This window comes from Lepidochelys kempii, chromosome 1, assembly GCF_965140285.1.
Source record: "Lepidochelys kempii isolate rLepKem1 chromosome 1, rLepKem1.hap1, whole genome shotgun sequence".
In the NCBI taxonomy this organism is placed as follows: domain Eukaryota; kingdom Metazoa; phylum Chordata; order Testudines; family Cheloniidae; genus Lepidochelys; species Lepidochelys kempii.
The window spans coordinates 346,189,097-346,205,054 of record NC_136380.1 but is presented as its reverse complement, the minus strand read 5'-3'; the positions used below and the strand labels follow the sequence as shown (position 1 = coordinate 346,205,054).

The 15,958-nt window shown below is 42.2% G+C and overlaps 1 protein-coding gene across 4 annotated transcripts in view; it reads right to left on the bottom strand.

Annotated features, from left to right (window-relative positions):
• EXOC4 (exocyst complex component 4) overlaps positions 1 to 15,958 on the bottom strand; it is a 606,961-nt gene that overhangs the window by 264,066 nt on the left and 326,937 nt on the right. Inside the window, exon 11 of one of the 4 annotated variants that reach the window (XM_073328865.2) lies at positions 3,179 to 3,366. The exons of the other annotated variants lie outside the window; for them this stretch is intronic. Within the exon in view, the coding sequence (XP_073184966.1) occupies positions 3,339 to 3,366 (28 nt within the window). The 3' untranslated portion in view covers positions 3,179 to 3,338. Of the gene's footprint in view, positions 1 to 3,178; positions 3,367 to 15,958 lie in introns of those variants that run through there. 4 annotated transcript variants of the gene reach the window in all.

Genomic DNA, 15,958 nt, shown 5'->3' with positions numbered 1-15,958 from the left:
CCTGCTCCGCCCTCAGTCCAACTCCACCACCAACCCTGCTCCGCCCCACCCTGACCCCCATCCCTGTCCTCATTCCCTCTCCAGCCCGAGCCCAGCTCTGCCCTCATTCCCTCTCCGTCCCCTGACCAGCTCCGCCTCTATCCCCAGCTCCTACCCCTTCTGCCCCCAGCTCCACCTTCAGCCCAAGCTCTACTGCTGAGGAAGCCTTGATTGTGCAGTAATGAGGTAGGGGTGGGGGGGCGGAAGGGTAGGGCAAGCAGATTTAATTAATGGCAAGGGAGGCACAACTGGAAAAGTTTTTGCACCATTGCTCTAAACCCACGAATCATGGTATTGAGGGCCTGGTTAGTGAAGAATGGTACATGGTGTACAATATGCATGACATCGCTAAGCTGTTTAATCAAACAAGTAAAAATGAATGAACTAAATGCAGTAAGCAATTTGATGGCAAGGGAAAACCATGTTGGTAAGGAAATGATTTGTACCGCTGTTGGGAATTATGTTTTAACTGCCATAACCATTTCATTATGAAATACTGAAAAAGGGAAATTACCAGACCTTATAAATGAAGAGCATTTAGCTAGGTGGAATTGTCCTCCGTTGATAACAAAACTATGGTGAATTGGCAATGCGTTAAATTATGCAAACAAATCCCCTTTAGCACAACTCGTAATTAGGGTCAGTGACACCGCATCCTAACTGAAGCTCATGTTATTCAAAACAATCTTACACAATGTCTGGTTCTTTAAGGTATCTTGACCCATACGAATCTTAACAGCAATATTTAATAAAGTAGCTACTGTCCATTCAGTAGATTACCTGGAAGAGAGCATCTACAAGGAATCTCTGAATCTACCTTAGCTACTGGTGCATCACTCAATAATGTGAACCTAAAGGATACTACATACAGCTTGCCATTCCATTAAGGGATATGGATACGTATGCTGATGCGATGTTTTTGACATCATGTGTGTGTGGCCATGACGGCTTGAACCAGTACAACGAGACAGAGAAGCTAGCCACTCCTGTCTCCTACCCAGTTAATCTTACCAGATGGTGACAATCAACAATAAGAGTGACCTATAATATGGATGGACAGTACTGTGTGGTAACTGATTACAAGAAATGTATATATAGAAACCTCGTTTGTAATGTCACTACTCCAAATTTTTGTTTTACTCATGTACGTAGCTATGTAGGACACACTATAACAATGCCTACCCCAGTTTTCCCAGAGTAAATTCATAACACAAAGTGAGACCCAGTACAGCATAAAAATAAAAAGTATCTATCAGTTTTTAATGCGCATATTGATCCACTTACCTTAAATTTTAAAATATTATTAAATCGAAAAGACATACTTATTCAAATTAACAACAACATGCACAAGGCAAAAAACAAGCTTTGACTCACCTTATCCATGATGGGGATTTTAAAATATTGATTTCCCACACCTGGACAGAAGATGCATTTAAAGCTTTGCATGAAAATGTATTAGTTTTATTTGTGTTGATTATATATTACTGCTTGCGCAGTGTGTTGAGACATAAATCACATATTAATTGTATAAATATGTTTCTAGCAGCTATGCAACCTCAACTGGTGTATGTCTTTCTATAATTCTGTTCATTTGTGCTAAGTATCCCATAATACTTTGCAAGCCTGAAGTCAGCTTTTGCATTAGAAAACAGAAAACTTGTCAAAGGCAAAATACATTAATGTTCTGCTCTGGTACAAGCTGGGGAGGTACCTTCATGGACCAATACCTGGAATGCTAGTATCCAAAACAAACATAAGGAAGGTAATCTCCTTCTTTGAGAAAGTAACAGATTTTTTAGACAAAGGAAATGCAGTGGATCTAATTTACCTAGATTTTAGTAAGGCGTTTGATACCGTGCCACATGGGGAATTATTAGTTAAATTGGAAAAGATGGGGATCAGTAGGAAAATTGAAAGGTGAATAAGGAATTGGTTAAAGGGGAGACTACAGTGGGTCCTACTGAAAGGTGAACTGTCAGGCTGGAAGGAGGTTACCAGTGGAGTTCCTCAAGGAACGGTTCTGGGACCAATCTTATTTAATCTTTTTATTACTGACCTTGGCACAAAAGGTGGGAGTGTATTAATAAAGTTTGCGGATGACACAAGGCTGGGAGGTATTGCCAATTTAGAAAAGGACAGGGATACCCTACAGGAGGATCTGGATGACCTTGTAAACTGGAGTAATAGTAATAGGATGAAATTTAATAGTGAGAAGTGTAAGGTCATGCATTTAGGGATTAATAACAAGAATTTTTGTTATAAGCTAGGGACACATCAATTAGAAGTAACAAAGGAGGAAAAGGACCTTGGAGTATTGGTTGATCATAGGATGACTATGAGCCGCCAATGTGATATGGCTGTGAAAAAAGCTAATGCGGTCTTGAGATGCATCAGGAGAGGTATTTCCAGTAAGGATAAGGAGGTTTTAGTACCGTTATACAAGGCACTGGTGAGACCTCACCTGGAATACTGTGTGCAGTTCTGGTCTCCCATGTTTAAGAAGGATGAATTCAAAGGATGATGGAACAGGTACAGAGAAGGGCTACTAGGATGATCCGAGGAATGGAAAACTTGTCTTATGAAAGGAGACTCAGGGAGCTTGGCTTGTTTAGCCTAACTAAAAGAAGGTTGAGGGGAGATATGATTTCTCTCTATAAATATATCAGAGGGATAAATACCGGCGAGGGAGAGGAATTATTTAAGCTCAGTACCAATGTGGACACAAGAACAAATGGATATAAACTGGCCACTAGGAAATTTAGACTAGAAATTAGATGAAGGTTTTTAACCATCAGAGGAGTGAAGTTTTGGAATAGCCTTCCAAGGGAAGCAGTGGGGGCAAAACATCTATCTGGCTTTAAGATTAAACTCGATAAGTTTATGGAGGAGATGGTATGATGGGATAACATGGTTTTGGTAATTAAATATTCATGGTAAATAGGCCCAATGGCCTGTGATGGGGGCTATTAGATGGGGTGAGATCCGAGTTACCCAGGAAAGAATTTTCTGTATTATCTGGCTGATGAATCTTGCCCATATGCTCAGGGTTTAGCTGATCGCCATATTTGGGGTCGGGAAGGAATTTTCCTCCAGGGCAGATTGGAAGAGGCCCTGGAGGTTTTTCCCCTTCCTCTGTAGCATGGGGCACGGGTCACTTGCTGGAGGATTCTCTGCTCCTTGAAGTCTTTAAACTATGATTTGAGGACTTCAATAGCACAGATATAGGTGTGAGGTGTTTTTTGTAGGAGCGTTGGGTGAAATTCTGTGGCCTGCGTTGTGCAGGAGGTCAGACTAGATGATCATAATGGTCCCTTCTGACCTAAACATCTATGAAAAAAAAAAAAGGTACAGAACAACAAGTTAATGAACTGGTACGAAGTGATGGGTTAGATTTTAGAGATACATAATGAATTTTGTAACTTGTAAAATCATCCTATAAATACTTCTAGCTGAAATGTGTCACTTTGGAAGCAAGCCTTCTGTGTAAGCTGAATTCAACCACACTGCATGAGATGACTTCCCAGAAACTGGCTTTGTAGTGAATCTTTTTTTCTTGTACTAACCTATTATTGACTTTTAGCAATAAACCTGACTGATATTAGTTATTTGGTTTCTTGTATATATTTCATAATGAAACAAAGTGTGATCAAGTAATTGCTACACACTTTACCACCAGTAGGTAGATCAGATAACAAGAGTAGGAGTTGAGAGATATGACTTACATTCCCACTTATGCCACCGACCTACAGCAAATTTAACCCTTGTGCTTCCATTTCTCCATCCATAAAGCAGGAATAACTAATCCTTAAAAAAACTCATGGGGGTGTAGTGAAGCAAAATTCATTAACATTTGTCAAGTGCTTTGGGATCCTCAGATGGAAGGAACAATGGAAGCAGACTACTCCCTTGAAAGATTAGATGCAAAATGTTATTAATTACTATCAACTGATTATTAGCCTATCCATTGCGTTTCCATCCTTAACACACCCCTGGTGATTCTGCATAACAGACTTTAGTTAGTGTATGCAAAGTTCTTTCAAGAGCAATAAGTACAACCTAGGTTTAGACAAACCCCATGACCATTAAAACAGTACCATGTAACAGAAAGTGCATGTCAGGTTAATATGAATTCAGAGTTCCACACAACGCAGAGGGTGCTTATCAATATTCAACTGAGAACATTTTTACTTATAAGCACCCTTGAATTGCCTAGCACCACAAACAGCTATGAGATATTCACAAGTAAACCGGTGTCTTATCAGAGGATTTCAATGTGTGCAATGCCTTATACATAAAGCCATGAAGTTCTCAGCCTTCTTTCTCACCCCAAATCATTTCCCTCTCATTTTAGCCCAAGCATTTCAATCCAACTCTATAGGTAGCAAATTGAAATGTTTAGTGGTCCATCAAAGACGGATTGAATCTGAAAAGAATACAGTGATAAGAATGAAGCAAAGCATCAATATCATAGACTAAAGCTCTCGCCAATGACAGCAATGATGTAGAAAGAATGAACGAGCATTTGTTAAACTTCTACCGTTGTGAAAGCAACCTATTATTTTCCTGGCTGTTCTCTGAAATGCCTCAATCACCGACAGAACCAGTGAGTGAGAAATAATAAAGTTCATTTTCTACTGCTTTCGTTCAATAGACACATTGCTGCATATTGTATCCTCCATTCTGTTTCATCAACAACATGGCTAATATTTTCCCCTCACTTTTTTTTTTTGGATAGACTGATGGATGCTCCATTTAAAAACTGTATGTGTCTTTAAACAGACACGATAACGTCCTGTAACATGACCAGGTTTTCAGTGTAGTCTTGTTTACAAAAAAAAAAACAATGTTACAATCTGGAAAGGCTATAAAATCAGCTGACAAAAGAAAGGAACTTCAGAGCGGTGACACACTGATGTGTCTAAAGATCTCAGCACAGCAGTTTCCACTCCCTTTGGAACCCTGGATTCAATGCCTGGCTGATGTCACAAGTTGTTATTTTGATGGTCTAACGCACACTCCCTAAGCAGATGCAGGGCTGGTCTACACTGCAACTTGGAGAGAGCCTCCCAGGCCGGACAGACAGATCTGCACTCGTGGGGGTCATGTTAGCACACTAAAGATAGCAGCGTGGACATTGTACCTGAGCTTAGACCACCCAACACCCTAGATCGGAGCTGGGGTGGCCAGGACGAGCCTCCGCCAGTGCCAAAAAGTCCACGCAGGTATGTTTAATGTGCTAGCTCAAGTCCTGCTAATGTGAGTCGTCTACCTGGGCGCGGAGGCTCATTCCCACTGTAGACATCCCGATATCTACATCACGAAGGCCCCACGCTAACTGACCCAAGTTAATACATACTGCTGCTGTTCCTGCGCAACATGAACTCAGGACTAGAATAGCAGGGTGTGCTACAGGTCAGGATTCAGATTTAAATGCATGTAAGAAAAGAACCAAACATGGAGGAGCAACAGGCCGAAAGTGAGGTGTGCTGACACAGAGCTATTGTGATATAAGTCACCACGCACCTGCCAGGACTTTGCCTGACTCCAGCCAACACTATTCGGCCCCTTAGCGTATGAAAACGAAAACTAATGCCCAGCCACATGCTCCTCCCCATCATGAAAGCAACGATTCAAAGTTACCCAGTAACCCAGTATCTCCTTAGAGTTATTGATCTTTTAATTCTTTTGCATTTTATTGTATTAATGCTTACAGGGAAAAAAAACATTACCCTCCTAGAGTGTCACATGCAAAACAAGATACTTTAATCACGCAGTGGTTCTCAAACTTTTGTACTGGTGACCCCTTTCACATAGGAAGCCCGAGTGCAACCCCCCCTTATAAATTAAAAACACTTTTGAATATATTTAACACCATTATAAATGCTGGAGGTAAAATGGGGTTTGGGGTGGAGGCTGAAAACTCGTGACCCCCTCTGTAATAACCTCACGACCCCCTGAGGCATCCCAACCCTGCTTTAATGTATATGGATCCTGGAGTAAGCAGGCCATTTTTACTTTAAAAAGGAATGCTCAAAAGCTCAAGAGATTACACTGAGGAAGGTGCTCAGATACCACATTTATAGCATGTTATGGATGCTTAGAATATTTATAAAACAATATAAAACAAACCCTCTCTCTATGTCCAATCGCCACTCTCCCATGTTCTGAGTATCCTCACATCCTTCAATGTGCACAACAAATACCTTGATGGACAGCTCAACCCACTACCCCACGCCAGCAATATATGTACACATGACCCAGCAGACATAATAATCAAATAAAGAAAGATGAGGTTGGATGGAGAGATTGGATGGACAGACCAGCTGGCAAGAAATCCTTATTATTGGTACAGCATTTGAATCCAGAAATCCTATTTCCATTCTCACCCTTCTCATACCCTTCCCCTACAGACTTCAGCCACAGCTCATTTTAAGAAGCTACAACGGGAAGAATAATGTGTGGTCCAGGATCCCCCCCTCTCATTGTAACTGCAGGAGGACAAAATTCAACAACTCAATTTTTTGAAACTGGTGAGTCAAGTCATCTCTCAAAGATTGTCAGAGTACAAGGGAACAATACAAGTGTATTCATTTTGTTTTAAAAATATCTATACAGAAAGGCATGTCTATATTACTGGATGCCACACTTCGATTCCTGGCCAATTGCCTTTGCTGCCCCTCAGCGTCACAAAACATTGGGTGTCCTGGAACCAGGAGCATTGTGCCCGCTCTCTACACACTGTCTCAATGTGTTACGCTACAAAGACAATGTGAATGTTCTCTCTCCTCTCTCTCCCTTTACGTCCAATACCCTTACCCAGGACTCTTGTGATTCTCCCTGTAAAGCCAATATTTTATTGCTTTGCTGCTGCTGCATTCACTAGCTCAGCTTTTGTTTACTCCTCCATCTGAGCACAAGTCTGACAGCAGAAGGTTTATGAAGCCCCTTTGGGGGCCCAGTAGTACAATAACCATCTAATGTGCACGCCAATCATTGTTTCTCTTTGTATGAAGATAAGAGAGCAGAACTGGGTTTTATCTAGTGCCTTTCCCAGTCAAAAGTATCCCAAAGTGTGTGACAAATTAGTTGGATAGAGTTTAGAAAAACAGGGCAGACACTGGGCTGATCCTCCAGGGTGCTAAGCGCCCTCAGCCTTCAGGACTTTTTGGTTTGCTTGTATGCATCACAGAAGAAGGGAGTCTTTAAGAGGTACCTCAATATGGAGCGTGGCGACTTGTGAACAAGGATGGATTAGCATGGAAAAAGACACAGCGACAGGAGTGGGAAACAGAGACCGTGCAATAAGGCTACTTGAGCTGAGGATGTGACATGATGTAAAATGGAATAAGTGAGGTCAGCCAGAGCCAGGTTGTGTAAGACCTTGAAAGAGAGGACAAATTTCTTATATATCACCATCGGTGTTCATGCTTCTATAGATGGCGGTTAACATCTCTGGAGGGCAATGAGTCATCACAAAGCTGTTTGTTATCTGATCCAAAACAGCGGTTCGGGAATCTCAAGAAGGCTGTGAATGCATTGTGTTTTGGTGTGATCATCAAAATGGTAATGATTTGCTGGCAACGGAGTGAGCAGAAAGTCATTTTGTATGTCAAGGGCATTTACCTATGGGAGCAATACCTGCACTGGATTTAATCCAGGTGATCAGCCACCATTACAAGGAGCAAATTCAGCATTATTTATTTTTCAGTCTTTTATTTTGTTGACATGAAAATAAGCTGCTGCTGTTTCATCATGAAGATTCACAGGTTTTCATGATCTGTCTCTGGAGTCCTGCCTGGATTCAGAATTCCTCTGGCCTTATTATGTGCTAAATACGGAATTTTTACTAGCCCAATCTGCTTCCAGTTAAACACAGGCCTTTGATCCAGCTTTAATATAATGACCCATATGCTCCATTGCAGCTGTCTTTTATGTGTAACTTACACAGCAGCATCCAGAGTTTCTCTCAACACAGAAATCTGGTTTCCCTGGAATGGGAAAAGGTTCTCTCAGCCAGACAAGGCTCTCAGTTACAATGGTGGAAATCAAAGTAATTCCACTGCATTCAGCAAAATTCACCTGGGTTTACACTGGTGCATCTGATAGCAGACTGTGGCCCTTCGCAGTAGTTTTATTTTTATTTTTTGGGGGGAAAAGATGGGCGCTGCAGTTCAATATCATTGCAAACAGAGAAAATGAATGACAGGAAATGGAACAGTTCTGTGGTTCTGTAGATTAAAATCTAGAGGATGTTCAGAAAATAAATTGCTGCACGGTCAATGGTTGTATCTTTTCTTTGTTTCTGTTTGATAGAACGATGTTTGTCGCTGTATTAGCTAAGTAGCATTCTAAATTCACTCATCCTACCTTTCAGACAGGAGTCTGGGTACAAAGCCTAACAAATCACATGTTAAGTGAGTCCTAAAGCTTAATTTCTTACTTCAAATTAAAAAAAAGAACAAGCACAGAAAAGGCCCTTGGTACAATGAACACTTAATATGGCCTGGATTGTCAAAGAGATGAGAGGTTTCAGAGTAGCAGCCGTGTTAGTCTGTATTCGCAAAAAGAAAAGGAGGACTTGTGGCACCTTAGACAGTAACCAATTTATTTGAGCATAAGCTTTCGTGAAGCGAGCTGTAGCTCATGAAAGCTTATGCTCAAATAAATGTGTTAGTCTCTAAGGTGCCACAAGTCCTCCTTTTCTTTTTAAAGAGATGAGAGTAACTATATGACAAAACCGTTAATCTCAGCTGCAGCTCGGGATTGCTTTTGCCTTAAATTTGAAGGCGTTAGCTAAGGAATTCAAGGTCTAAGAATAGAATTTTTAACCAGAAAATCAAGGTGGGTGAGGCAGACATGCCACTGATCTCAAACTGATCACAGGAGTTGTGATTTATGCATGAAATTAAGCCTCACTCATGATCTCAGGATAGAACTCTCAAATGTCAGGATTTGGTTTTTTTCAGCAGCAGCAGCACAAATGTGTTTCCAGTCCCACAGGAGTCACCCCATCCTAAACAAAGGAATGTGGTTTCTCCACTGGGCATTTAATTCCAAAGGACTGTGAAAGGCAATGAAAATTCATTTACACAGCCAATAAACAAAGCAATCAAGCTAACAAGTGGGGAAGAGACAGCCTGGCTACCCCCCAGCAGTGAAGAGAAACTTCATCTGACATATAAAAGAAATGGAGGGCCAACCCTCAAATAAACAATTGAATCCACTGAAAAAAAAATCCTGACATTTGAGAGTTCAGGCTAAGGCTATGTCCACACGACAGACTTTACAGAGGTATAGCTATACCAATACAGCGGTGCTGCTGTAAGAACTCTCGAGTAGTCGATCTATGCCACCAGGAGAGAGCTTTCCTGTCGACATAATTAAACCATCCCCAACATGTTGGCAGGAGAAGCTCTCCTGCCGACATAGCAGTGTATGTATACACTACCGCTTATGCCAGCAAAACTTATGTTGCTCAGGGGCCCGTTAACACCTCTGCAGTCACGGGACAAAAAGAGGGGGTTAGTAGGTTTTTGTAATAAGCCATTACTTAGCACATGCTATAAAATATGTTCTTATGCTAAACAATCTGTTCCACTTTGCATTTAGCTGTGATGCTGGGAGCACCTTTCTCAGACTTGAAGAAGAGCTCTGTATGGTTTCAAAGCTTGTTTCTCTCGTCAATTGAATTTGGACCAATAAAAGATATTACCTCAAACACCTGGTCTCTCTAATATCCTGGGACCCACATGGTTACACCTACACTGCATAACCAGAAAGCATCCATTTAGTAACTAACAGTGGCCTCATCACCTTGGAATTTGGGCACAACACCCAGAAATTATCTTCAGTTTGACAGACCCTTAACAATAGTTCGTTGCTACAGTGTTTAGCAATGGTTGTCAGTTGCAAGTCAAATGTATTACAGCACAAGTCAGCCTACCCTTTGTGGATGAGGCCAAGTCATATTATAATTGAGCTTAAAAAATTCCCTAACTCCAGGCATAGATCTAGAGCAGAGCAGTTTTTGAAAACGATTGTCATCTAGTCCTGCACAGAACAGGCTGAATCATGCTAGAACACAAGAAAGCTGCAAGAGACTTTAACAAATTGGCAAATTCTGTTTTTTGCCATGTAGACAGTGCCATAGTTAAGGGTCTGTCAAACGGATGCAAGTTAGAAATAAAATCTTAGACCTCAAACATTTTACAATGCTAATACTGCTCTTACCATTTGTGCACTTTAATTACTTCCTGCCATGCTCTCAAATTGGACAATGAAAAATAAATCAGTCACTTTTATTTTCAGTCATGGCCTAGTAAATTTCACTTTCCCATTTTCAGGCATTAACATGATGCAAAATTTGGGTTGCAAATGTGCAGGAGAATATTTTTAAAAACAAAGTCATGGAAACTTTTGTATTTGTATTTGGTTTATATACAAAGACGTAGACTAAAATGCTCAAATTTGGTTAAAGATAGGCATATAACATCTACATTTAAACACGTAAATAGAGGTGGCCTGATTTTCGGCACCCTGATGAATTTTCTGGAAGCCAAATGTGCTCAGTACTTCGGAAAAATCAGGCTAATTTTAGGCACCCAAGTTTATAGAGAAAATCTAAAAATACGGGGCCAAATGTGACTGATCTCTAAAACAACGACAACAACAACAGCAACATTCATTTCCAAGAATTTATAAATGGGTCCTAAATATTTGGTGAGGGCTCTCACGCTACATTAAGATCCCTACAAAGACTGCTACTTATGTACTTGCTTGCTTTTGGAGCTGCGATACTGCTTGGATCTCAACCCAAGCACTCAAGAACATTCTGGATGAGGCTACACTCATGCTTGTCATGTTGTTGCAGGGTTGGCAGGCCAGAAGCTTCCCTACAATGCTTGGCAACTTTATCATGCCAATCGTGGGTCCCGGGAATTGGCACAGCCTCTATAAGCTACTCACAGCTTTTTAGGTGAAGGATAAGAAGATCAACCCAAAGAGATTTAAACACCAATCAAATTCAGATCATTCTTCAAGTTTTAAGGATGGGATTGGGAGTGTGGCCATAGATTTAGCAATTGATGGCAGTGCACATGGGGTAGGAGAGAGAAGGTTCAAAGCTTTGGCAGATAAGCAACAGAGCGCTCTTGCTCCAAATCTTCCTTGGTTATTGGAGTGAATGATCAGTAATTTTTGAGCTTAGAGGCTGGGCAATTTCTTGCCAGTACAAAGGACCAAGCTAGACTGCTGGCAGCCCAAAACCACATGTGAAGCGCTTTATGCAAATGGAAGAAAATACAGTTGATTTAAAAAAAAAAAAAACCCGACAGGTAGAACAGATCCTTTCAGCTGTGGGAAAACCATGCACCTGATACCAATAAGAAAAGCTCACTTTTCCTCTGCTTTGTAGTAAGATATAGGTACAGGCCCATGCTTAGGGCCCAGCTCCTGGACTCATGTGGTTACATCAGAATCTTTGCTTTCATTAAAAAAAGATAAAAAGATTCCAGCTCTTCAAACCACAAAGAAAAAGCTTGAAAATGGGACCCAAGTATGACCCATGCTCCAATGCCTGCCTCAGTCTGCAGGGAGCCTGAGATGTAAACTGCCCCAAGCTTCTCAATGGAGGGTTAACACAAAGACCTGTGGGGCCCCCCACCAACACCACCCCAAGCAGAGGACTGTGTGTGTGGCAGGAGACGAGCACAGTCGGCTTGGCCCCCCCACGCACAAACTGCAGCTGCTGGGGGAAGTACTGGAGGTCCCCGCTGCCACCCTTACCTCCGCAGAAGTGGAAGAAAGGGCTCCTGCCGGCACCACTGCTTTACCTGAGGAGAGGGTTGTAACGAGGCTGGTTCTGGCGGGACCCAACGGAGAGAGCCAATTCAGGACACACTGCTTCAAGCAGGGCAGTTACAGCCCAAGGCTGGGGTTTCTATGCACACCAAGACAACCCAAACCAGCCAAACAGAGAAGACTTTGGTTTTACCCCACTGGCTCACCACAAGTCACACCAGCAATTCCCTTAGACACTCCAGTTTCCCAGCATCACCACCAGGGCCACTCGTTATGGGACCGAATGGTTATGAAAACCAAGACCCCAGTAAAAGAAAAAAGGTTCTCTCGATCCTAAAGGACCAAGCCCCAGACCCAGGCCAATATACAAATCAGATCTTGCCCACAAATCACGCTGTTGCCAATCCTTTAGAATCTAAAATCTAAGGGTTTATTCATAAAAGGAAAAAGATATAGATGAGAGCTAGAACTGGGGAAATGGAATCAATGACATACAGTGATGGCAAAGTTCTTGGTTCAGGCTTGCAGCAGTGATCAAATAAACTGCAGGTTCAAATCCAGTCTCTGGAGAACATCCCCAGCTGGGATGGGTCTTTCAGTCCTTGGTTCAAAGCTTCAGTGTAGCAAAGTCCCTCAAGAGGTAAGAAGCAGGATTGAAGACCAGATGGAGGAGCTGCAGCAGCTTTTTATATTCTCTTGCTGTGTGGTCTTTCTTTCTTTGTCCCAAAGACAAGCTGTCCATCACATGGCATGGGAAAACCTCAGAGTTCTGTCCATAGGCATGTCCCTGCATCCCTTGCTGAGTCATAAGGCAAGTCTGCCTTCTCTCAATGGGTCAGTTGTGTAGCTGAGGGTCCTTAATGGGCCATCAAGCAGGCTAGGCAGAGCGGACACCAACTTGTCTGGAGTGTTCTCCAGAAGCATAGCACAGGTTTGAAATACAGACAGTAGAGAGCCAATATTCATAACTTTAATTATAAAAATGATACACACATATGGACAGCATAATTATAACCAGCAAACCATAACTTTATCTTAGACACCTCATTTGACCCCCTTTATACAAGATTTGGTGCCGCTACAGGACTTTGGTTGCAACAATGATCTATATGGTCCCAGCTTATGTCAATAACATCACAAGGGGGACCTCTGCTGCCATTTCCAGACAGGGAGAAAGGGGCTCCATGCTGCTAACCCTGAATCTCTGGGAGGATGGGGAGGACCCCTGCCTTTGCCACTCCAAGTAAGGAGCGGGAGCATGGTGTGGGGGCAGTGCCATGAAGACCCTATATTGTGCTATGCCTAGGGCCCTGGACTGCCTTAATCCAGTGCTCAGTATGCACCTCCCATGCCAATAAATGTATGGGTTGCAGGATACATTTTGATTGGAATGCTGGGGTCCCCAAACCAAACCAATCATGGGCAGGTTTCAGAGTGGTAGCCGTGTCAGTCTGTATCAGCAAAAACCATGAGGAGTCCTTGTGGCACTTTAGAGACTAACACATGTATTTGGGCATAAGCTTTCGTGGGCTAGAACCCACTTCATCAGATGCATGGAGTGGAAAATACAGGAGCAGGTATAAATACATGAAAAGATGTGACAATAATGTGAAAATCATGGACAGGTGCCTTTAATATACATATACCATTGGCCTACCCCATGAACCAACTGTAGAGACACATTGAAAAGCTACAGTCTGTCTGTAAGGGCATTCTCCTTCCCCTCACGTAGAGAAAATAATATAATAATTTTCAAAAATTCTTGGCATACCATATCTCAATAAAAACAGAATGTGTTTCAATAACTGACCTTGCATGAATAAAGAGACTTTGATCTGGACACATCCCAGAGCTTCGTATGAACTTTATTAACTGACTGTACAAACTACATGCATAGGAAAGACTCCAGTCAACAGTAAATGCACCTCTCTCTGGGCTGGAATGCTGAAGCTATTTAGAAGCCACACAGCAATGTGACAGAACAGTTTGTAATAAGCAGTGAGGAACCTCATCTCATCTCATTCAAACTGCAGTGGCAATTTAGGGATGTAATTATCCAAAGTAGAATCTGACCAGGGAATCAAGGTTAACACCTCTCATTCTTGCAAAAATAAAAAAAGTGCCTTTTTTATGACAAAGCCATTAGGATATTACTTTTACAGACAAAAGACATCTCCAGCAATAAGTCTGTGATACTGGGATTTTGGTTCAGTACTGCATTCATGCTTTCCCTATAAATCTTCCATCCAAGTACTGACCCAGTTTACCCTAGTCTATGAAGTCAGATGAGATCACAGATTGAGCTAGTAATGTTGCATAAATTGATTGTCTGCTGAAAAAGAGGATGTTAGGCTGATAAAGGTCAATAATATTTCTCAAATCTATGTTCTTATCTCACCAGAAGAAATGTTATAATTTAATTTTAAGTATTTTTACTCCTTTCTTGTGCAATGATTGAGAAAAAAGAAATGGTGCCAGCAACTATCATTGCCTTTACCAAAAGACATGCAATTAGAAGTTGCTCGGTGAACACAGTATGTGTGGTACGGCAGATTAAAGGATTTGCAGTGCTGAAAAATGTAGCACTTCATCTCTCCACAGGCCAAACCCAGTGTACAGGACAGGCAGCTATTACTTTTATTTATTTGTTAACTAAGATAAAGCTTGAAGTCATGACCTGGATTTAAGAAGCACATACAAATTAACATGAGCAACAACATTAAAAAGCTCACAGCAATCCCTACCCTGTACAGTCCTGTCTCGGAAGAAAATGCAGCTTTGGCCCTCTGACACCGTATCACCTGTGGGTGAACACTTTTCACAAAACCATCACTCTATGTCTGACCTATCAGGGCATGGCTATACTTGCAGATGGAGAGTGCTGTGAGTTAAACTCGCCTTCTGAGAGCGCGGTAGGGAAAGCGCTGCAGTCTGTCCACACTGACAGCTGACAGCACACTGGCGTGGCCACATTTGTGGCACTTGCAGCGGCATTGGGATCGGTGCCTTATGGGCAGCTATCCCAGCATGCAAGTGACTGCAATGTGCTTTTCAAATGGGGGTATGTGTGTGTGACAGGGAATGTGTTGTGTGTATGTGGGGGGAGAGAGAGTGGGTTTTTGGGGTGCTGAGAGCACGCTGTCTTGTAAGTTCAGATACCCCCCACCTCTTTCTCACTTACTCAAAGCAAACAGTAAATGTCTGCTTTTTCTCGGAGCTGATAAGCAGCCAGCTTCTCCGAAACGGAGCTTTGAAAGGACATTTCCACATTTCTGCAGCCGATTTCACAACAATGACAAGAGTGGGACATTTCTGGAGGCTGATCAGAGCGCAGTAAAGCAACACCTCGTTCACACTGGTGCCGCGGTGCTCCAGTGGGAGCGCAGCAAACTTTATTCCACTCGCCGAGGAGGAGTACCAGCAGCGCTGTAGCTGCGGAGTCAGAGCGCTCTGAGTGCCTTGCCAGTGTGGACAGGGAGTGAGCTAGTGCGCCTGGGTCTCCTTTATTGCGCTGTAACTTGCAAGTCCTCAGTCCTCAAAGGAGATCTGCACAACACTTTCAAAAGATGTGCCTGGGGGCTTAAATTCATAACTTTACTAGCCACTAAAAATCGTGGTCTAAATAAAGATACTGGATTTACAGCTCATTACAACTATCAGTAACACACTAGCCTCCTTTTTTGTCCTATGACTACAGGGGTGTTAACAGGTCACTTCATCTTGAACGGTCCCAAAAATATGCTAGCTACGTATGCTGAACTACCTCTTCAGTCTTGTATTTAACTGTAAAAAGAACAGGAGTACTTGTTGCACCTTAGAGACTAACAAATTTATTTGAGCATAAGCTTTCGTGAGCTAAAGTTCACTTCATCGGATGCATTCAGTGGAGTTACTGTGGTATGCTTCAGGGGCAGAGGATTGTCAGTTTACCTAGGGCAGCAAAATCTTCAGAACTGGTCCATACCCTGAGCTCTGTGCATGTAAAAGGAACAGAAGATCAATCAAGACCAGAAACTCAGATCTGAGAGAAAAATGTTTTCCTTTAACCGTGTGTGCTCAGACGCTACTGCACAAACTTCACCAAAGACTATAAAAGGGGAAGTCAATAATTTTTCGATCA